The sequence below is a fragment of the Thalassophryne amazonica genome, chromosome 7 (genome assembly GCF_902500255.1).
Source record: "Thalassophryne amazonica chromosome 7, fThaAma1.1, whole genome shotgun sequence".
Taxonomy (NCBI): domain Eukaryota; kingdom Metazoa; phylum Chordata; class Actinopteri; order Batrachoidiformes; family Batrachoididae; genus Thalassophryne; species Thalassophryne amazonica.
Window position 1 is genome coordinate 17,833,381 of NC_047109.1, and position 24,059 is coordinate 17,857,439.

Here is a 24,059-nt window from a genome sequence, read left to right on the forward strand (position 1 = left end):
TGTGCACGTGTGATCGTGACGGGACAAGATGAAGCATCTACCCACCTTGTCATTAGTTATCTCCATCCTTGTAACCGGTGAAATGCTCACTGCCTGCTCCTGCCGGTCCACGTTTGTTTATGGCGTGTGCAAATCTGTGTTTCTATAAGTGACGAGTCCGATGTTCTCCTCGTCAGATTCTGGGAACCGAGCAGCTCATTAACAATTTAACAGGCAGACTGAAGTGTTTCTGGGACATGCATTCATTTCTTACGATCATTCAGAGGAGGCGAGCTGGAAAACACTGCTGTTTGGCGAACGTGGTCGTTCTCAAGATGCCTCAGCATTATCTGGAGGTTTTTCTCTTCTTCTGCACTTGTGAAAACTTTTGATGTCATATTTGTGTTTTATACCAGCTCACTTATGACTCACTGACACGAAGGACCAACTATTTAAATTTTCTTCACACACAGATCCAACATTTGAGACATGAGAACAGGACCAAACTGAGAGCTGGATTCAACACCTGGTCTAGTCTCCGCTTGTTCCCGTCACTCCACCTTACTCGTAGAACTGTTTTTCATCACCTTAAGCCACCCTTGGTTTCGGTTTCCTTCTTCATCGTCCTCACTGTCTTAACTCGTTACAGACCTCCAGCGGTGTGTAGAGCAGCTAGCTGAGTGGATAAGGAGATGACCTGCTAATATCTGGACCTGTGTTCAAATCCCGCTCATGCTGCCCGTTTGTGTCTTTGGACAGGACACTTAATTGACATCAAGCCCGTCCTGCCAGCCTCAGCTGGGGAAGTAACCGGTGTCTGAGTGGCGTTCCTTCCAGGGGGAGTCGTGATGATGAGTCAGAGATGAGCATTGGCACCAACCTCAGTGCCTATGTTGGACCAACAGAAAACCAAATGACTATGGTGCAATGTGCTGCAGAAAATGCAACTGAGAAGAAGCCCAGAAGAAGTCAGGAGATTTCCACTTGTTAGCATAGTGTAGTGTTTCACTTCTGTGTGCTGAAATTTACGTATTTCTCGATGTTTGATGTCAACATTGACAGAGCAGCTAGCTCAGTGGGATAAGGCAGTGGGCTACCTGACCGAGGTTCGATTCCCATTCAGGCTACCTGTCTGTGTCCTTGGACAAGAACATTCATCTGCATCATCTCAGTCCACCCAGTTGTGAATGGGCACTGGTCTTGGCTGGGGAAATATCCTGTGACCATGACCATCTTCTGACTGACTTAAGGGCCTTTCACACTGAACGTATGCAGGGCGTTAAACACATCACACATCGCTCTAAAACCCATTATTTTCAATGAAAAGTGATGCATTTTTGATGTGTCACACTGCGACATGTCAAAAACTGAACTAGTGTGATGCTCCACCGGGAGCGCACATTGCTACTTGTTGTCAGGCCGCCGCGGTCAAAGTTGAACCCAATCCAGGTTTCACTGATGTGCGCTGTGACGTAGCTTCGTGCATCCAATAGCAACGAGGAAGAGGAGAGAGAGTGCAGAAATGTGCCACAGAACTGTGAAGATATGCACAACAGTTTTCTGAAGAAAAGCCTTACAAATGTATTTTTTTAAATCTCAAGATTAATTTCTGATTACTGTACATTTTGGAGTAAAAACAGGCTTCTTACATTACAAAACTTGTAATTAAAATAGTTTTAAGTTAAAAAAAGATTCTTTAGAATTCTTTGATCTTTGTAAATTGTAAATCTTTCTAAATTAAAACCATAACTTATCTGTTGTTGTTTTCAGATGAAATGGTTTCTTGATTAACATGATAATGAAGCTTGAACATTTATTTTTAGACAATTAAAATAGCATGAAAAGTAAAGTGTATTTTTAATTCTGGAAAATGCATCCATTCATATCTGCATTTCAACCAGGAAAAAAGGCGCAGTAAATAAATATATTTATTATAAAGACAACAGGAGATGATGTAACAATGACTGCAGTGTGTCTGTAATAAGGATTTCTCAATGTGACATAAACCTCATGATGAAATCATTTTTTAATTTAATCATTTCAACATTAAATTATGTCCTCATTGACTATGTGATTTATTTTTAAAGTTGTAATCAGGACAGAGTAATTTGTTAAATATGAATTTGACTATTCTATTGATTCTTCTACTTGTGGAAGTATCTTTTTGACTGAACTTTGACTTCAGTGACATGTTTAATGATTCATTCATTTAATGTTAAAATATAAAAGGAAACAGCTTTTTCAAATAATAAAATAGTTATTCTTTAAAGAGCCTTTGTTTTATTTAGGAGTGAAGTAGCAGGTGTGAGGTTTCTGTTGGGAAAGTGTAGGTACACGGACCCACAACAGGGGGCGCAAATGAACGGACAATGGAGGAAGTCAAATAACAACACTTTACTGTTGTGAATGGGCACAACAAATACAACAGATCACAACAATAGACAAAAAGCCAAATCACAAAAGGTGTCGTGTGGGCAGGCTCGAAGATAGGAGACGTCTGTCCAAAGCAGAGCTGGAACCACACGATTTCCTCTGCCACCAGACCCCGGGAATACTGGAGCCGCCAAGTCCCGAACTCCCAGGTGGCCACTGCCTCCGCGTGTCGGACCTGGTACTGCTGGCGAGGAACAAAAAACAATTAAATGTGGGCGCGTTTGCATCCAGCAATCCGCACGGCAGGAAAACTACCTCCACCTCTCGTTGGAAAAGGAGTCTGCTATACAACGCACAAAAAGTCACAAAAGGTTACTGTCACACAGTCAGCTGAGAATGTTACCTTCCAGGTAGAACGATATCTCGGCAAAGAGGTGGAGACGTCGTCCTGCTGATGTACCCCTGCTGATCGGATGATTGGTAACAGCTGTTGCAGGTGATGCGTGACAGCTGTCACCCTGGCTGCTCCTGTGAGGCGGCTGCGCCCTCTGGTGCCTGGAGCCCGCACTCCAGACAGGGCGCCCTCTGGTGGTGGGCCAGCAGTACCTCCTCTTCTGGCGGCCCACACAACAGTTTCACAGACAACATGGGAGATGGACCTTCAGGACATTTAACCAGATGAAGGTCTCCTCTGCAGTTTCAGTTTCTTGATTGAGTTTTTGGAGACACTTTTCTCACATTTTGAAGAGCAGACATGTTCTCTCCTTCCTTCTGGACATCAGGTTTTGGTGTTCAGCTCCATCACTGGACGTTTTTGAAGTGCATCTGGATTTACAAGGTTCTCTGCACAGCAAATGTTGAAATGTTCCTGATGTGGGACAAGTGAAGAAATACTGTATGTTTGTTAAAATATAAAGAACTATGAAACACTTAAAAAAATTAAACTAAAAAAATCTACGTTATTAAAGCTGAGTCTTTTCTTATAGTCACAGCAGTAACAATTAAAAAAATGTGTAGCTTTATTTGGTAAAAATAAAACAGATTGAACGATTTACAAATTATAATATTCACTCAGGTTGACTGAGTGATTCTGCAGCTAAATGCTAAAAGGCTAAGCTAACATTAGCAGATCATAAAACTTCAGCAGTGTACTAAGTCACATTTTATTCTCACCTCAGACAAATTTGCAGAAGCTCTATTGCACAAATGGGGTGCTTGTATATATCCAAAAGTGAAGAATTTCGGATTTAGTGGGTTTGCTCAACACCAGCTGCTGTGTTTCACTCTGCCCATTGTTGTGGTCTGGTCGGTCTCCCCGTCTGATCAGTCTTCCCTTGGCTCAGCGTCACTCCGAACAGTCACTAAAAAAAAGCTTCTTCCAGCAGGGTGATAGGTCACTCACTCTTCTGCTTTTTTTGTGGTTATGACTGGCAGACTGTTTTGCTTTTGCCTGTGAATCCAAGATGGCAATTATCCTGCTTGTTCACTGGGCTCTCGAAAAGCCAGATAGTGATGTAGTAATATCTGACCCCCTTGTCGCGTTCAACGCAAGAGGAGGCATCAAAATGATCAAATGATGCCATCAGTGTTAAAGGGCCTTCAGTCTGTCTTCATGTGGCCCTGGGATAGACTGGCGTTCTGTCCAGGGTGTATGCCCTATGACTGCCCTGTGACTGCCTCATGCCCTATGACTGCCAAGGCCAGCAGGTCAACAGAGGATGCCATGACCGCTGCCCTCCACACCATACTGACACCAACTGGAGCAACAGGATAACTACGCCTGTCTTCACTTTGTGGATTATAGTTCAGCATTTCTCACCATCCTCCATCGTGGCCTCGTGAGGAACCTGCTGAACCTCGGTCTGCCTCATTCCACATGTCTTTGAATTAAGGACCTTCTGTCAGAGAGTCAGGATTGGCCCCCACATATCCATAGCTTTCACACTCAGTACCGGTTCCCCTCAAGGAGTGTGCTGAGCCCGCTGCTCTTCACCCTCTACACCTCTGACTGCACCCCTACCCACACCAGCAACACCTTCATTAAATATGCTGATGACACCACAGTGGTCGGCTGTATCACTGGAGGAGATGAGTCCGCCTACCGGGAGGAGGTGGAACAGCTGATGGTGTGTTGTTAAGAAAATAACCTGCTCCTGAACACATCCAAAACCAAGGAGCTAATCATAGGCTTCAGGAGACACTAAACAGACATTCAGCCCGTCATCATTGGGGGACCTGTGTGGAAATGGTCACAGACTTCCGTTTCCTGGGAGTCCACATAAAGGAGAAACTGACCTGGGACAGGAAAACCACACACTTGGTAAAGAAGGCACGGCAAAGAGTCCACTTTCTGAGAATCAACAGGAAAAATAACATCAACCCGAGTATGCACGTGGTTTGCCAACTGTATGGGGGCAAACAACAGAGCTCCAGAGGGTTCCCAAAATGGCAGAGAAGGTCAATGGGTGTCCTCTACCCACAGTGGGGGACCTTCATGGCTCCAACTGTCTCAGGAGAACCAACACCATCCTAAAAGACTCATCCCACCCTGGACACTCTCTGTTTGAGCCGCTGCCATCAGGCAGATGGTACAGGAGCATTAAAACAAGAACAAACAGACTGAAAAACAGTTTCTACCCTCTAACTGCTGTTAGAGCTTTGAATACCATTGGAACCAAACAGCCTGGTCACATGACACACTGGAAATAAGTGCAATATTTGTTTATGTGCAATATCCACAAATTTGTACATACTTTTCTTTTTTATATGTAATCTCTTTATTGCTGCTACATACTTATGTTTATTCTCTTTCTTCTCCAGACCTTTCAAGTCTGCGTGTGGTTATTCAGGTTTATATTCGCACTGAAAGGCTGCTGCACCTTACCTTGTACTTGTTACAATGACAATAAAGAATCTGTAAACTGTAAACTGCAATGCTGGGATAGATTCCAGCACCCCCCCCCCCTCCCCCCCCCCGCTCCTCCATGACCCTTGACTGGAGTAAGCGGGTATAGAAAAATAAATGAATGTAAGCTGTTGTAGTTTACAGAAGGCGCACTGTGGAATAACAGTGTAACGCTGGCAACTCCAGCTGCCCTTAGTTTACTCTAAAGTAAAATGGAAATTTGTTACAGGGTAGTACACAGTACAGGCATGCAAGCTGATAGCAGTAATAACGGGAGTACTAGTGGTCTAATACTGTACACCCTGTAGACAGTCACATTCGTAGTAGTAATCACAGTAGTACTAGTAGTCTTATGAAGTACTCCCGGTAGACACTCGCATTTGCAGTAGTAATCACAGTAGTACTAGTGGTCTTATGAAGTACTCCCTGTAGACACTCACATTGGTGGTAGTAATCACAGTAATACTAGTGGTCTTATGAAGTACTCCCTGAAGACATTCACATTGGTAGTAGTAGTCACAGTAGTACTAGTGGTCTTATGAAGTGCTCCCTGTAGATACTCCCATTGGTAATAGTAATCACAGTAGTACTAGTGGTCTTATGAAGTACTTCCTGTAGACACTCGCATTGGCAGTAGTAATCACAGTAGTACTACTGGTCTTATGAAGTACTCCCTGTAGACACTCACATTGGCAGTAGTAATCACAGTAGTAGCACTACTGGTCTTATGTAGTACTCCCTGTAGACACTCGCATTGGTAGTCGTAATCACAGAAGTACTAGTGGTCTTATGAAGTACTCCCTGTAGACATTCACATTGGTAGTAGTAATCACAGTAGTACTAGTAGTTTTATGAAGTACTCCCTGTAGACACTCACATTGGTAGTAGTAATCACAGTAGTACTAGTGGTCTTATGTAGCACTCCCTGTAGACACTCACATTGGTAGTAGTAATCACAGTAGTACTAGTGGTCTTATGTAGCACTCCCTGTAGACACTCACACTGGTAGCGGCTGTTCTCAAACTTGGGGTCGTTGTCATTCTGGTCGGTGATGAGCACAGTGATCTGACAGATTCCGATCAGCGGCTCCTCAGCCTGATCTGTGGCCGTCACTGACAGCGTGAACTCCCTCTGATGCTCTCGGTCAAAACTCAGTGCTGTCGTGATCACACCTGAAAAGCACAACTCAGACTTCAGATGATACGTTGTTATTTCAGGTACTCTGCCAGTAGCTTGTAATTTGAGATTCAGTATTGTGAGTTTTAGAACATACCCGTGTCGGGGTTGATGTTGAAGCCAGACGACACACCGTCTCTGTGCATGATGCCGTATATGACCTCACCGTTAACACCCATGTCAGCATCGTGGGCGTGCACATGAAGAACGAATGTTCCTGGGGGCTGATTTTCCAGAACAGCAGCATTCAGACTGTAGTTCTGACACTGAGATGACAACCGGACACATAACAGCACTGAGTTTAGACAGGAATAAATGAAAAATATTCTGCACAGATCTTATCTGAAACTGGGAATCTCAATATTTAACCTTCTGAAGTCCTTTGGACAAAGAAAAAGTAATTTTGACCAAATGTGGGGACAGTGGCATTAAAGATTCAAGGTCAATGAAAATCATTGTGTAGGTTGACATTGATTTAAGGAATCTATATACAGAATTATAGAAAACCTACTGAGTAGTTTCTCAGCTATAAATGAAGAAGTGTGCAAATTGTCATTTTTGGCCCTTTCAGGGGTCCTGGGGGGCCATTAGAACCATTCAAGAACAGTGATGTTTTCTTGTCTGTAGGCAGCCTCCCAAAGAGCGTTAATGCAAATTTAGAGAAAATATTGGACAGTTGTTTCTGCATTAAATTGAACAGTGTAAAAAATGTAGAATTATTATTTTTTTTTTACCCTTCTTATGGGCCCTGGGGGGCCACAGGGATTCAGTCCCAAAAACCAATTGACCATGACCAGACAGTCCCCCAAAGATCGTTTGTATTAAATGTCAGAAATGTTATTCAACTAGTTTTTCAGAACATCATTAGATGGGATACCGTGAGTGAATCTTGATGGTGTTAGTCCGACAGACCCTGGTCCAAAGAACTAAAAACAGCTTTTGATGAATTCTTTGAAACCATGACCATAGAAGCCAATCTGATGACCCTTATTAACCTCAAAAATAAAATTAAATAAATAAATAAATGAATAAAATTTCTCTAAAAGCACTCAGACTTTAGAAATAGCTGCACGGTGCTTGTGAGATGATACGAGAAAATACATTCAAAGCGGTTGTTACTTAAAACAACATGTTGCCATGGAGGCAGCATAACTACAGGGTGAACACAAAAATACTCCTTGGTTTCAAATATTTATAATATCAAAAGTCATATGAATAATTTTACAATTTTGAAGAAGAAGAATCTGCAAAAGAGAGAAAAAAAAACTTGAGTTGATGAGTTTCTGCAACTGTTGATACCAAAATTGTAAAATTATTCATGTGACTTTTGATATTATACATATTTGAAACCAAGGAGTGTATTTGTGTTAGACAGATTAAGGAGTGTTACAACCGGTTTAAAGACGGCGCACAATGGCGGAGGGCGCGCCGCACTCCAAGCGGCCATCGACAGGCTGAAACAACCAGATCATTTCCAAAGCAAACACTGTGTTGATCCGGGACGTCGTCTGACTACCAGAGAAATTGCAGAAGAGGTGGACATCAGCACTTTTTCAGCACATTACACTGTTACAGGAGATTTTGTAATGAAAGACGTGTGGAGGAATTCGCGCGTCGGGACAGAGCCGCTAATGGCGCAGAACAAAAAGCACCTCCGTGTTGGAAACCATTCGGAAGATTCAGACGGCTTTCGGTAGCTTTTCAGTCGAGCGAGTATCTGAGAAATTGTGTAAGAGCTGGGCATGTTACAACATGTCCTGTGAGACTTCCAACACGGAGGTGCTTTTTGTTCTGCGCCATTAGCGGCTCCATCCCGATGCGCGAATTCCTCCGTACGTCTTTCATTACAAAATCTCCTGTAACAGTCGAATGTGCCGAAAAAGTGCTGATGTACACCTCTTCTGCAGTTTCTGTAGTAGTCAGACGACGTCCCAGATCAACACAGCGTTCACTTTGGAAATGATCTGGTCGTTTCAGCCTGTCAATGGCCGCTAAGAGCGCGGCGCGCCCTCCGCCATTGTGCGCCATCTTTAAACCGGTTGTAACACTCCTTAATCTGTGTGATGCCCATAGGATCGTCACCGAAAGCCGTCGCAATGAAAATCCGACGAGGGGGGAGGACCAGTGCTCACACAAAGCCTGCTCACAGGCGAATGACGCAACTGACGGGTGTGAAAAAAATCACACATGCGCACGAAGGTTCAAGGTTTGCTCATGCAAGCACACGTGATTCAAATCCATCAGGTTTTTGAAAAAAATAAAAAGGTCCAATACTTTTCTAACAGACCTCGTAGTGTTTATTTTTTGCTAACTTTTACAAAATATATGAGAAAAAAGGTTTATACAGAAACAAGAGCAATCAGAGATTTCTGACTTCCACCAATCTGGATGTTGCAGACCGAACAGTCCCCCCTAAAAATCGGTCCACCCTGCCTTCACTGTGCATGCGTCATTAGCAGCGACTCAGTGATTATCACCTCGTTTCTGCTTCAAACTGCACTCCAGTCATCATCTATCTCAGCGACAGACATCTGAAGCTTTTGTACGACAATCATTTCCACATAAATTCAACATTATTTCATCATAAAAGACGGAGGAAGCGATTAGAGCGCTGCAGCTACACGAGCTGCTACCTGATGCGCTCACTGCGCGCCGGTCATTTCCAAACATCACTGATTATCGCCTTGTTTCTGCTTAAACCTGACTGTAGAATGATTTAAAAGGTTTTACTTTATCATCTGAGGGTTAATAATCACATGAATCCATTTGATTGCTTTGGATGAAGAAACTCTGTCTCAGACGTGCTGCTGTGGTGCAAAATGACGCATGAGCAATGGAGGCAGGGCGGACCACAGACATGGGGTGGATCGATTTTTAGGGGCGGACCATTCGGTCTGTGACACCGGAACAACTCCACGATCCAGTGCAGTCTTCCATGGCCTCATATCTACAGTTGTATCTGTGGTGCACATTTGGTGAGAATCCGTGAAATAGTTTTGATGTAATCTTGCTAAAAGACAGACAAACAAATAAATAAATGCTGACGATTTTATTGCATCCTTGACAGACGTTATAAGCTGTTTAGAAGCACTTTCTGCTATCGTGGTTTATTTTGTTTGGGCAAGCAGCCAGCTGATGTCACACTGCCTTTTGACTTTGATTGGCAGTCGACGTGTCACACAGCTCAGTACTTGAATAAAATACTGTACATGTCTCATCTGTTTTGGTCTCTTCTTGCTGTAAAACGCCTGCTCTGATTAATAATGAGTGGGACGTTTGTCGCCTTGTTGCCGTCGCTTGCTTTTGCTCGTAGGGGAATTCAACACATCCACACTTTGGGTTGATCATTGTTCTTCAACTCAATGCAACACAGTCTCATTCAGAGACTGAAATTACATCTTGAAGGTTCCAACAAAAAAAATTTCCTGTTGGTCTACTCTGGATGAAACGTCTCCATATCTCCTGCCTGCATGAGTGAAACTCTTTGGCATCAGCGGAACTAAGGTTCTATTGAGTGACACACTGATGTTCTGTGAAATCAAGGAATGTTTGTATCTGATGATGATATGAAGCTCTGGATTAGAAGAAGACAACCTGTGTGACCCACAGTGTAAGACGTATTCCAGCAGCACTCACATCTTGGAAAACTGGTTTGTTGTTGTTGATATCGTTGATTCCCACAATGACCTGGACGGAGCTGCTGAGCGGGTACGGCCCACCGGAGGCATTGTCATCTGTGGCGGTGATGTTGAGGACGTACTGTAGTCCCCTCAGTCTGGGTGGAGGACTTCGACGCAGTTTGATGATGCCTACACACAAACTCAGTGTAGTTATTACCTACGCCAACGAAGTTTGGGTAGCCACAAAAAATGTCAAGATGGCCACCATTTTTCTAAATGGCCACCAGCTATACCAATTTCTGATGCGCTCAGAATAGGAAAGATGAACAAAATACACCATTCGGAATTAGAATGTGTTTTTCTGGGTTGTAGAATAATTGCAAATCATCACCAGATTTTCCACTACAATAGTTACCATTTTGGCAAAGATGGTGTACAAAATGGCCACCGTGAAAGAAGGGACTTGTGAGGCTACTTACACGTCACATTTACAGCTGCACAATGCTGTGCATGCAAGTCCGAGTCTTTAGCATTTACATCTGCCATGACAGACAGACTTGCAGCCACATTTGGTGAGCTGTTCACAGCTCTTTGCAATAGGGGTGTTGGCAGTCCAGAAGACTCTCCATTGCTCCCCACCCATCACCCAATCCCAGGTCGCTGGACTTTTTCAGAAATTCTGTGCTGCGTGGGCACAGCCAGTTTGAACCCGAGAGCCAGGTGGAAATTTGCATTACCAGGTGGGGCTGCCTAGCGCCGCCCACCGTGGCTAGAACCCTGGCCAGTTCAGTTTTTTGTTGGTCACTGCAGCAAATCCGCATACTGATTCAGATGTTCGATACACAGTGAGGCAAGCATCTGGAGGTAGTTGTTGTGAAAGTGTAGTGACACGGACCCACAACAGGGAGCGCAAATGAACGGTCAATAGATGAGCCAAAAAATAACAATTTAATGTTGTGAAGGTGCACAATGAACATACAGACAATCTCAGAATATGATTACAGTCAATCCACAAAGGTGACGTGTGGGCAGGCTCGAGGATAGAAGATGTCTGTCCTGAGAAGAGCCGGAACCACACGATTTCCGCCGCCACCGAACCTGGTGAATACTGGAGCCGCCAAGTCCCGAATTCCCAGGTGATCACCGTCCCCGACTGTCGGATCTGGTACTGCTGGCGAAGAACAAAGACAGTCAAGTGTGGGTGTGTGTACACCCCGTAACAACAACGGTGGGAATGCCACCTCTACCTCTCACTCAATATTCTGTACAGTACCGCAGTGATTCCTCAGGGGAAAAGAGTGCCGTCCTGCACTCACTCAGCTTCCACAGAAAGAGGAACCGGTACTCCTGCAAACACTCACAATATACAGATATATTGCAAAACACAAACGGCTGAGTCTATTACCTCCAACGAAGTACGATATCTCGGCAACGAGGTGGAGATGACGTCTGGTCTTTATGGAGTGAGATGATGTAGAGTAGATGGGTGACAGCTGTCAAGAGATAATGAGTGACAGCTGTCACCCCCGGCTGTGTCCGTGGCGGCAGCGCCTTCTCGTGCCTGAAGCCCGCACTTCAGGCAGGGCGCCCACTGGTGGTGGGCCAGCAGTACCTCCTCTTCTGGCGGCCCACACAACAGGACCCCCCCCTCAACGGGCGCCTCCTGGCGCCCGACCAGGCTTGTTCGGGTGACGGTGGTAGAAGTCGGCCAGGAGGGCCGGATCCAGGATGAAACTCCTCTTCACCCAGGAGCGTTCTTCGGGTCCATACCCCTCCCAGTCCACCAAGTACTGGAACCCCCGGCCCATCCGACGGACGTCCAGGAGCCGGCGCACCGTCCAAGCCGGCTCCCCGTCGATGATCCGAGCAGGAGGCGGCGCCGGTCCGGGAGCACAGAGGGGTGAGGTGTGGTGAGGTTTGATCCGTGACACGTGAAAACCGGGTGGATCCGCAGTGAAGCTTCAAGTTGGAGCTTCACTGCGGCAGGACTGAGGACTTTGAGGATCTTGAATGGTCCGATATATCTGTCCTTAAGTTTTGGGGAGTCCACCTGGAGGGGGATGTCCTTCGTGGAAAGCCACACCTCCTGCCCGGACTGGTAAGCAGGGGCCGGGGATCGCCGGCGGTCTGCATGGGTCTTCGCCCTCGTCCGGGCCTTCAACAAGGCAGAACGGGCGGAGCGCCACACCCTGACGGCACTTCCGCAGGTGGGCCTGGACCGAGGGCACACTGACCTCTCCCTCCACCACGGGAAACAACGGGGGCTGATACCCCAAACACACCTCAAATGGGGAGAGGCCGGTGGCAGAGGACACCTGGCTGTTATGCGCATACTCGATCCAGGCCAGATGTTTACTCCAGGCCGTCAGGTGTGCGGACGTCACACAGTGCAGAGCTTGCTCCAATTCCTGATTGGCCCGTTCTGCCTGTCCATTGGTCTGTGGATGATACCCGGACGAGAGGCTCACAGTAGCCCCCAGTTCCCGGCAGAAGCTCCTCCAGACATGTGAGGAGAACTGGGGACCACGATCAGAGATGATATCGATGGGTATCCCATGCAGACGGACGACGTGGTGGACCAGGAGGTCTGCTGTCTCCTGGGCTGTTGGGAGCTTCGGGAGGGCCACGAAGTGGGCCGCCTTGGAGAATCGGTCCACTATAGTGAAGATGGTGGTGTTGCCCTGGGACGGCGGGAGGCCTGTGACGAAATCCAGGCCGATGTGGGACCAGGGGAAGGATGAGGATGAGGCACAGGTAGCGGCTGGAGAAGTCTTTGAGACCTTTTATGGTCTGCCTTGCTCCAGGCACAGGTGGTGCAGGCCTGGATGTACTCCCGGACGTCGGCCTCCATAGACGCCCACCAGAAGCGCTGCCGGACAACTGCCACGGTCCTTCGCACCCCTGGATGACATTAGAGCTTGGAACCGTGACAGAAGTCCAAGACTGCAGCTCTGGCCTCTGGTGGGACGTACAAACGGTTCTTCGGACCTGTTCCTGGGTCCGGGCTCCGTGCCAGGGCCTCCCGGACAATCTTCTCCACGTCCCAGGTGAGGGTGACCACGATAGTGGACTCAGGCAGGATGGGATCCGGTGGATCCGACAGTGCGGTTTTGACCTCCTCTTCGTGTACCCGGGACAAGGCATCCGACCTCTGGTTCTTGGTCCTGGGGCGATAGGTGATCCGGAAGTCAAAACGCCCTGAAGAACAGTGACCAGCGGGCTTGCCTGGGGTTCAGCCGCTTGGCGGTCCTGATATACTCCAGGTTCCGATGGTCAGTGAAAACCGTGAACGGCACAGACGCTCCCTCCAACAGGTGTCTCCACTCCTCAAGAGCCTCTTTCACCGCAAGGAGTTCTCGATTGCCGACGTCATAGTTCCGTTCAGCTGGGGTCAACCTGCGTGAAAAGTAGGCACACGGGTGAAGAACCTTATCGGTCTCTCCGCTCTGGGATAGCACGGCTCCTATCCCTGAGTCAGAGGCGTCGACTTCAACCACGAACTGGCGGCTAGGGTCGGGCTGCACCAAAACTGGCGCAGTAGAGAACCGTCGTTTCAACTCCTTGAACGCGGCTTTGCACCGATCCGACCAGGTGAAGGGGACTTTTGGAGAGGTCAGGGCTGTCAGGGGGCTAACTACCTGACTGTAGCCCTTAATGAACCTCCTATAGAAATTAGCGAAGCCGAGGAACTGTTGCAGCTTCCTACGGCTTGTTGGTTGGGGCCAATCTCTCACCGCCGCACCCTTGGCCGGATCAGGGGCGACGGAGTTAGAGGAGATGATAAACACCAGGAAGGACAAAGACGTGCGGTGAAACTCGCACTTCTCGCCCTTCACAAACAGTCGGTTCTCTAACAACCGCTGCAGGACCTGACGTACATGCTGGACATGGGTCTCAGGATCCGGAGAAAAGATGAGAATATCGTCCAGATATACGAAGACGAATCAGTGCAGGAAGTCCCGCAAGACGTCGTTAACCAAGGCTTGGAACGTCACGGGGGTGTTGGTGAGGCCGAACGGCATGACCAGGTACTCAAAGTGACCTAACGGGGTGTTAAATGCCGTCTTCCATTCGTCTCCCTTCCGGATCCGAACCAGGTGATACGCATTTCTAAGATCCAGCTTAGTAAAGATTTTGGCTCCATGCAGGGGCGTGAACACGGAATCCAATAATGGCAACGGGTATCGGTTGCGAACCGTAATCTCATTCAGCCCCCTGTAATCAATGCATGGACGGAGTCCGCCATCTTTCTTGCCCACAAAAAAGAAACCTGCCCCCATCGGGGAGGTGGAGTTCCGGATCAGCCCGGCAGCTAGTGAGTCCCGGATGTAGGTCTCCATTGATTCGCGCTCAGGTCGTGAGAGGTTGTACAGCCTGCTGGACGGGAACTCAGCACCTGGAACCAAATCAATGGCACAATCGTACGGACGGTGCGGGGGAAGGGTGAGTGCCAGATCCTTGCTGAAGACGTCAGCAAGATCGTGGTACTCAACCGGCACTGCCGTCAGATTGGGAGGGACTTTGACCTCCTCCTTAGCCTGTAAACCGGGAGGAACCGAGGATCCTAAACACACCCGATGGCAGGTTTCGCTCCACTGAACCACCACCCCAGACGGCCAATCAATCCGGGGATTGTGCTTCAACATCCATGGGAAGCCCAAAATCACACGGGAGGTAGAAGGAGTTACAAAAAACTCAATCTCCTCCCGATGGTTTCCAGACACCACCAGAGTTACTGGTTGTGTCTTGTGTGTGATTAAAGGGAGGAGGGTACCATCTAGTGCCCGCACCTGCAATGATGAAGGAAGCGCCACCAGAGGGAGCCCTACCTCCCTTGCCCATCTGCTGTCTAGCAAATTCCCTTCTGACCCCGTGTCCACCAGTGCTGGGGCTTGAAGGGTTAAATCCCCGCTCAGGATTGTAACTGGGAGTCGTGTGGCAATCTGTGTGTGTCCCACGTGAATGTTTTGACCCCCCCTTAGCCCAGTCTCTGAGGGCAGTTGTTGTTGTGGCCGTTTGGGGCAGTTTTTCTGTGTGTGCTCCTTTGAGCTGCAGAGAAAACACTCCCCGCGGATCAGCCTCCTCATTTTGGCCCTGTGCGTTTCCCTAACAACATCAGCAGGGGGAGCTGTTGCCCCACGGAGCGCTGTGGCTGTGGAGCGTGGGGAGGAAGGCCCCTTTTCGAACCCGGAAGGGAGAGGGACGGCGCGTATCCGGCCACGTCCTTCGCCTCGCTCCCGACGGCGTTCCTCCAACCGATTGTCTAACCGTATAACGAGATCGATAAGCCCATCTAAATCCTGCGGTTCCTCCTTAGCTACCAGATGCTCCTTCAGGACCGATGACAGTCCGTTTATGAAGGCGGCACGGAGCGCAACGTTATTCCAGCCGGACCTCGCAGCCGCGATGCGGAAGTCGACTGCATATTCGGCTGCACACCGGCGCCCCTGTCGCATTGACAGTAGCATTGTTGAAGCGGTCTCTCCTCTGTTAGGGTGATCAAACACTGTTCTGAACTCCCCCACAAACCCAGTGTATGCTGATAACAACCGTGAGTTCTGTTCCCAGAGCGCCGTAGCCCAGGCGCGTGCCTTACCCCGAAGCAGAGCAATCACATAAGCTATTTTACTAGCATCTGACGCGTACATGACGGGACGTTGTGCGAAGACGAGCGAACACTGCATGAGAAAGTCCGCGCACGTCTCCACACAACCTCCGTACGGCTCAGGAGGGCTTATGTATGCTTCAGGGGATGGTGGGAGGGGTTGTTGAACCACCACTGGAACGTTCATATCCTGCACAGGGTCGGCAGGAGGAGGAGCTGCAGCAGTGCCCTGAGCGCTCGCCGTCACCTGCGCGGAGAGAGCCTCCACCCTGCGGTTCAGGAGGATGTTTTGCTCGGTCATTTGATCCAACCGAGCCGTAAAGGCGGTGAGAATGTGCTGCAGCTCATCAATCACGCCTCCTGCAGACGCCTGCGCTCCCTGCTCTCCCATTGGTCGTTCAACAGCCGGGTGACGCCCCTCGGAGTCCATGACGCAGGCAGATATCCTGTTGTGAAAGTGTAGTGACACAGACCCACAACAGGGGGCGCAAATGAACGGTCAATAGATGAGCCAAAAAATAACAATTTAATGTTGTGAAGGTGCACAACAAACAGACAGACAATCTCAGAATATGATTACAGTCAATCCACAAAGGTGACGTGTGGGCAGGCTCGAGGATAGAAGACGTCTGTCCTGAGAAGAGCCGGAACCACACGATTTCCGCCGCCACCGAAGCTGGTGAATACTGGAGCTGCCAAGTCCCGAATTCCCAGGTGATCACTGTCCCCGACTGTCGGATCTGGTACTGCTGGCGAAGAACAAAGACAGTCAAGTGTGGGTGTGTGTACACCCCGTAACAACAACGGTGGGAATGCCACCTCCACCTCTCACTCAATATTCTGTAGAGTACCGCAGTGATTCCTCAGGGGAAAAGAGTGCCGTCCTGCACTCACTCAGCTTCCACAGAAAGAGGAACCAGTACTCCTGCAAACACTCACAATATACAGATATATTTCAAAACACAAACGGCTGAGTCTATTACCTCCAACAAAGTACGATATCTCAGCAACGAGGTGGAGATGACGTCTGGTCTTTATGGAGTGAGATGATGTAGAGTAGATGGGTGACAGCTGTCAAGAGATAATGAGTGACAGCTGTCACCCCCGGCTGTGTCCGTGGCGGCAGCGCCCTCTCGTGCCTGAAGCCCGCACTTCAGGCAGGGCGCCCACTGGTGGTGGGCCAGCAGTACCTCCTCTTCTGGCAGCCCACACAACAGTAGTTTCAAGTGTCCTTCAGTTGTTGTACAAACTCAGAGGTCTAAATACATAGCAATGGTCATAACCCGGGAATAACCAGGACACTAATCATAGTCACCTTTAACTTGACAGGACATGAGAAAGTGGGATGGACCACAACAATCTGGCAAGGGACATTAAAAAAGCCTTTTAAAGGATGCTAGTACATTAATGCTGGAAGCGAGCAAGCACAAAACCTGGAAGGACTGGTACACAAAGACACAGAATAACAACAAATTATAATAAAGGGCAGAAACACGAGGAAACTAATATTAAACTATGATCACTGAGAGAACATGAGAAAAAAGCAAGAAGTGCAGAGGAAAAAGACGCAGGCATGAAGGAGAAAACCAAAAGCAATGAGAGCTGTTACAGTTAGCACTGGAACTGAGTCTGATTGAACCCCAAAAGCAGGCAGCCAGGACACAGAGGTGAAGATGCAAAACCCACGGTGCTTTAATGATCCAACATGATAGACAATCCGCATATAGTGACGGGGCGAGCATACAAAAACGGTACAACCAGGGAGACAGGCACAAAAGGGAGGCTCCAGGAGCAGACGAAACAATCAGGAGGCAGGGACACAGCGGAGGAAGAAGACACAGACTATACTTAGACACAGTGATCAGAGACGGGACTGATGACTGTTGTAACAAACACAACAGAAAGGCAATAGACAAAGAAAAAGGCATAGCTTACAAACTAACGGAACTGATTGATAGCAGGTGTGGTGATTAAACAGGAATGGAAACACAGAACTATATGAAAACACCAGGACACAAAAACATAACATATGACAAATAAAACCAAATCCAGAAACGTACACAACAAATGCAAAGACAAACATGGAAAGCGATAAAAGGACAACATGAAAAACGATAAACGACAAAAACATAAATCAAAAAAACAAACAGAGCAAAACCTGAAAACTAAGTCAGAAGATGCATGTAGCAAATACACACGGAACTCAACATAGAACAGAGTGAGAAGAGCAGACACATACAACAAACATGAAGAAACTGAGGAGCACAAATCAAAACACAATGACACGACAGGAACACAACGGCGTGAAGGACTACACAGCCAACAGGCTAGACACAGAGTGGCACACACGCAGGGGAGTGCACACCACGGACAACCCAGACACACACACACGGGACCCATACAGATGAGGAGGACATACACAATCCACAGACATAAAATACAGACAGGAACAACAGGAGCAGACACACACACGGGACCTACACAACTGACGGATGAAGAAGACACATATAACACCCAGACAATGACAGAACACCACAGTGGTCCACACGGGAGACAAAGGGAGGATACACACAAAACGGGACACACGAAAATCCAAAATACATACAGACACAACCGACACACACACACACCTACAACAGAAAGCACACTGAACCTAAAGTAAACTAGAGAGACTCCTGTACAGTGCTCTGTGTGCTGTGGGAACATAAACACAGAGAAACCACAGGAGTGCTCTGTGTGGAAAAAAGGAAACCAAACAAAATAGGTTCACTGCAGCCACAGCATGCACACTCCCACGACCTGTGACACAATCACTGTGGCCGTCTGCGCGGTTTCAACACCGCCATCGGATGGTTTGTTTCTGCAGCAGTATAATGGTGCCGTTTACGCTCCTCTGAAGCTGATGTGGATTGGTGCGTCTCAGCGAGCTCGGTGCAATGCACAAATATCAGACTGCATCTCAACACCATTTTAAATGAAACAGATGCTCAAACAAACAAACAAACAAACAACAAACAGCTGTGGTAACAAGAACCCATAGACCGAGAGGAGAAGAAACACGATGACATGAAAACACTTCACGGCGCTATGAAGTGTCAGCGCAAAACAAGCGAGCAGCACAGCAAAATGTCAGTGGGCGAGTGAATGACAGTACAAATTAACATGTCATTCATGTGTTTTTGTGGAAAAGAGGTGGAGAGCAGAGCATGCTGGGTGATGAGACGCAAGAGAGGTGAAAAGCTGAGTGAGACAGATATGCATAAAAATATGATTTTATGTTTCAAAGGACATTAAAGACAATTCTTGATTAAAAAAACATAAAGATGTCATTGGAAACACAAAAATAATTTAACTGATTTTAATTATGAGATTGTCTTTAAATAACCAATAAATCATGTATATTGAAGATGTGAAAAAATTTGCTCATCATTTATTGATCCACGGATCATATTTCACTGAGGAGTCACAGAAAATTATAAAAGAAATTATTTTCCAATTAAAAAACATGAAAATAAAATAAGAAATAACTAATAAAACTAATCAAATCCGACGGACTCGTGGCGGCACAACCAGTGCCATTAGGTGAGGTGGCGCGCAGCCATCCGTGGGGAGACATGTTGATACCAAACCACAAAATCTGGGGATGAGTACCGACCTGATGGGCCTCTGGACCTGGGTAGGATGTCTTTCTCTTGACACCGCCATGAGGTACGCTAGAGAACTGAAGGTTTGAGTAAACGATTCTCAAAGATACAAATAGATGAATCAGCATCTCAACATCAAACCCAATATCAGTCCTTCATTTGTGAGTTTGAGGCTGGAGGGAGGTGCTGGAAAATCTAGACCACACCTAGTCTAGAACACGTCATAAGACAGCAAAGACACCAACGGTCAATATCAGTTCACTCGCTGTGCAGTTTGGGGCTTCAATGTCAAACCTGCTGATTGGTTAACAGACACCAGCATGAACACCTGAATGCCATCCTGAACCTCCCTAGGTAATGTACGTGTGTGCATGTTGTGTGTGTGTGTGTGTTACCCTTCTGGTTGTCCAACAGGAAACTGCTGTCTTCATTTCCACCAGTGATGGCATAGGAGACGCCATCTCCGTCTGGATCATTGGCATGAACAATGGCAACCAGTGTGTCGGGACCAGCGTCCTCACTGAGGAAGGTTTTATAACTGACACACACACACACACACACACACACACACACACACACACACACACACACACACACACACACACACACACACACACACACACACACACACACACACACACACAAAATATTATCATGATTGTTTTTAAGAACACTGAAAAGATCCAGGAGTTAAAACCTGTAAATAGTTTATTTTTAAAACTTAACCAAGTTAGTCCCATAGAGATCGAGACCTCTTTTGCAAGGGAGACCTGGACAATTCTAAAGTTTCCAATTTGCCTAACCTGCATGTCTTTAAATGTGTGAGGAAACCGGAGCACCAGGAGGAAACCCACACAAACACGGGGAGAACATGCAAACTCCACACAGAAAGGACACAGGTGGGAATCAAACCCATGACCTTCTTGCTGTGAGGCAACAGTGGTAACCACTAATCCACCGTGCTGCCAACCAGTTTGAAACCAGCTCCAAATTACTGAAATCCATGAACAGTTTTATGCACTGGCTTAGATCCACTTTAAGAGAAAGAACCAAAACAAACAAACAAACAAACAAACAAAAAAACAAACAGATGAGAAAACAGAAGGAAGAAATCGAAAATCTGTGAAGCAGAAATGGAAGACACAGAAATGACAAGTGAGAGAAGCACAGGGAGGAAGAAAAAACAGATAAAAATAAATATAAAAACACTATAAATGAAGAATGAAGGTGTGAACGAATCAGAGGAGAGCGAGACAGGAGATGAAGAAAGTGATGACAAAGAGAAAAAGAGGAATTAAAAATAGATCCTGAAGCCAAAACAAACTTATTTATCAGGTTAACTGCAGGGGAGAGAGGAAGAGAGAGACAGAGAGAGAGAGTGAGAGAGAGAGAGAGAGGGAGAGAGAGAGAGGGAGAGAGAGAGGGAGAGTGAGAGTGAGAGAAACAGAGAGAGAGAGAGAGAGAGAGAGAGCGGAAGAGAGAGAGGGAGAGAGTGAGAGAGAGAGGGAGAGAGTGAGAGAGACAGAGAGAGAGAGAGCGGAAGAGAGAGAGGGAGAGAGTGAGAGAGAGAGGGAGAGAGTGAAAGAGAGAGAGAGAGAGGGAGAGAGAGAGGGAGAGTGAGAGTGAGAGAGACAGAGAGAGAGAGAGAGAGAGAGGGAGAGAGGTGAGAGAGAGAGTGAGAGAGAGAAAGGGAGAGAGAGAGAGAGAGAGAGAGAGAGAGAGAGAGAGAGAGAGAGAGAGCTCTTTAACATTGTCCTTTGCTCCGGGATCTTCCCCAGTATTTGGAACCAAGGACTGATAATGGCGCTGCACAAAAGCACCAACAAACTTGACCCTAATAACCACCGTGGAGTCTGTGTCAACAGTAACCCCCTGAAAAATCTTCTGCATGATCATCACCCACAGACTCACGCCCTGCGCATTTCCCAAATCCCAAATTAGCGCCCAACAGAACAGATTTTCACCCTCAGCACCCCAAATGACAACCAAAGAAACAAAAACACAGACAAACTATTCTCTTTTGTAGATTTCAAAAAAGCATTCGATTCAGTTTGGCCCATGGGTCTGCTGTCCAAACTATTGGAACGTGGGGTTGGAGCAAAAACATATGACATCATAAAGTCAATGTACACAAACAACAAGTGCTCCAAGAAGATCGGCAACAAACACACAGACTTCTTTCCCAAAAGCAGGGGGTCAAACAGGGACGCAGTCTGAGCCCAACTCTCTTCAACATCTATATCATTGAATTGTCCAAATCATTAGAACAGTCAGCAGCACCGGGCGTCACTCTAATGAACACAGAAACCAAATGCCTGATTTTGGCACATGACCTGGTGTTGCTGTCTCCAACCAAAGAAGGCCTGCAACAACTTGACCTTCGACACAATTTCTCCCAAACCTGAGCCTCAACAGTGAATCTAACCAAGACAAAAAATGATATTCCAAAAAGGACCCAGCCTCCAGTCACACAAATATCATTTCCTCCTGGATCAGATGGTCCGAGAACACACACAAAAAACACACCTTCCTCGGAATAAACATCAGCACCACAGGCAACTTCAACAAAGCTGTAAATAACCTGAGAGACAAGGCAAGAAGGGCTTTCTATGCCATCAAAAAGAAGATCAAAGTAGACATCCCAATTCAAATCTGGCTCCAAATATTGGACTCTGTCATAGAGCCCGTTTCTCTTTATGGTTGTGAGGTCTGGGCCAACTCGCCAACCGAGATTTTGCAAAATGGGACAAACACCAAATTGAGATTCTGCATGCAGAATTCTGTAAATCCATCCTCCGCATCCAACAGAAAACATCAAACAAAGCATGCAGAGCAGAATTAGGACAATACTCACTAATTATTAAAGTTCAAAAGAGAGCAATTAAATGTTATGACCACCTTAAAAATAGTGACCCCAGTACGCTCCATAACAAAGCCCTGATCCACAGAGACGCCCCCTCAGCCCCCTCAGCCAACTGGTTCTGGGAGTCTCTACACAAACACAAGCAGAGCCACCAAACACAAACCCTGTTAGACTAAACCAAATTATAACAGACAGCCAGCAGAAGGCAGAAAAGTGCTTCCAAAAAATTTTTTTTCGGCATTTTTTGTTACAAGCAGGCATCTATGCTAGATCAAGTCCAAATATAGTAAGGTTTCACATCAGGGGCGATGCCAAAAATAAAAATTATTTTTTGGCCATTTTTGGGTCAAAATTCAAAAATAGTCCAATCCTTTTGATATGCATATCAAATTACTCATCTTGATGAGTAGAGTTCAAGAATATATAGTTTGACCTATTTTTGATCTTGCATTACGTCACAATGACCGAAAATGTGGAAAGGTCAACGCACTTTTCGTGAAGGGTCAAATTCATACATTTGTTATGATGGTCCGATTATGACAATTTTGGTGTCTAATTATATGTTTTCTTGCACATGAAAACCAATAAGACAACTTACATAGACCATTATGCCAGTCTTAGCTATGAAAATACAATTATGTCAGATAAGATGGGTCTATTGATTAACTTTATTCAATTTCAAAATGGTTATGACATCAAAATTGATCATAATTGGCCTCTTTTACATCAAGCACATTAATTAAATATAAAACTTGCATAAGTATGTTTTTTGTGAATATAAAGAAAATCAGAATTCAAAAGCAAAGAAGACAGAGACATTTTAGAGTACACTATGGCTAATTTATTAAAATCATTTTTTATGATTCATTGTTTCCATTACACAACATACACTTGATACCTCAAGTATCAGAACCATTCAAAATAAGTTCAACACACCCACTGACATTATTTTTTTATTATTAGTACCAAATTGACAAATTTTAATTACCTTAAAGGGGCATTCCATAAAAAATTAAACTGATTACCACCCATGTTATGGAAAAACATATATTAATATGATTTTGGTAAAACTATGATTTGATGTGATTTGAGATCATTCGAAGTATATTTGGGTGTAAATAGAGGGAAAAAGGGATGTGAGGCAAAATGCAAGACTGCAGCCTGTAAGTGCTTTAAGAGTGGTCAGCGTTGCATGGGTGCCTGTGGGTGCCATGCAGAAGGCTGTTTAAACCCAAGTTGATTGCTTTAAGTAGCTAACACAACAAAACACTTAAAATGCAGTATTTTCAGTTTGGAATTTATATATGAATATGTTTATTTGTAATCTAATTTCAGAATTATGCAGTTTTGGATCTACATTTATTACAAAAGAAAAAAGGTACCTCTTGGAACTTACATTAACAACACAATTTATAGCTCATGGCTCTGATGCTTGAACTTCCAAATTATGATGTGTAAAGTTAACAGTGAATCAGAAAATGTGATTCTAAGAAAATTGATATTTTTTGCCCTAAGATGTCTTGTTTTGGTTGTTGTTTGTACCCTTTTTCCCTCTATTTACACCCAAATATACTTCAAATGATGTCAAACCACATCAAATCATAGTTTTACCAAAATCATATTAATATATGTTTTTCCATAACAAGTTTTATATTTAATTAATGTGCTTGATGTAAAAGAGGCCAAGTATGATCAATTTTGATGTCATAACCATTTTGAAATTGAATAAAGTTAATCAATAGACCCATCTTATCTGACATAATTGTATTTTCATAGCTAAGACTGGCATAATGGTCTATGTAAGTTGTCTTATTGGTTTTCTTGTGCAAGAAAACATATAATTAGACACCAAAATTGTCATAATCGGACCATCATAACAAATTTTATGAATCTG

General features: G+C 45.8%; 1 protein-coding gene across 1 annotated transcript in view; it reads right to left on the reverse strand.

Annotated features, from left to right (window-relative positions):
* The window catches only part of si:dkey-22o22.2 (neural-cadherin), a 346,824-nt gene that overhangs the window by 153,965 nt on the left and 168,800 nt on the right, over nucleotides 1–24,059 (reverse strand). Inside the window, exons 7-10 of the mRNA XM_034173921.1 lie at nucleotides 19,698–19,840; nucleotides 10,070–10,242; nucleotides 6,531–6,699; nucleotides 6,259–6,429 (exon numbers count right to left, since the gene is read on the reverse strand). Coding sequence (XP_034029812.1) covers nucleotides 6,259–6,429; nucleotides 6,531–6,699; nucleotides 10,070–10,242; nucleotides 19,698–19,840 — 656 coding nt within the window. The remainder of the gene's footprint in view (nucleotides 1–6,258; nucleotides 6,430–6,530; nucleotides 6,700–10,069; nucleotides 10,243–19,697; nucleotides 19,841–24,059) is intronic.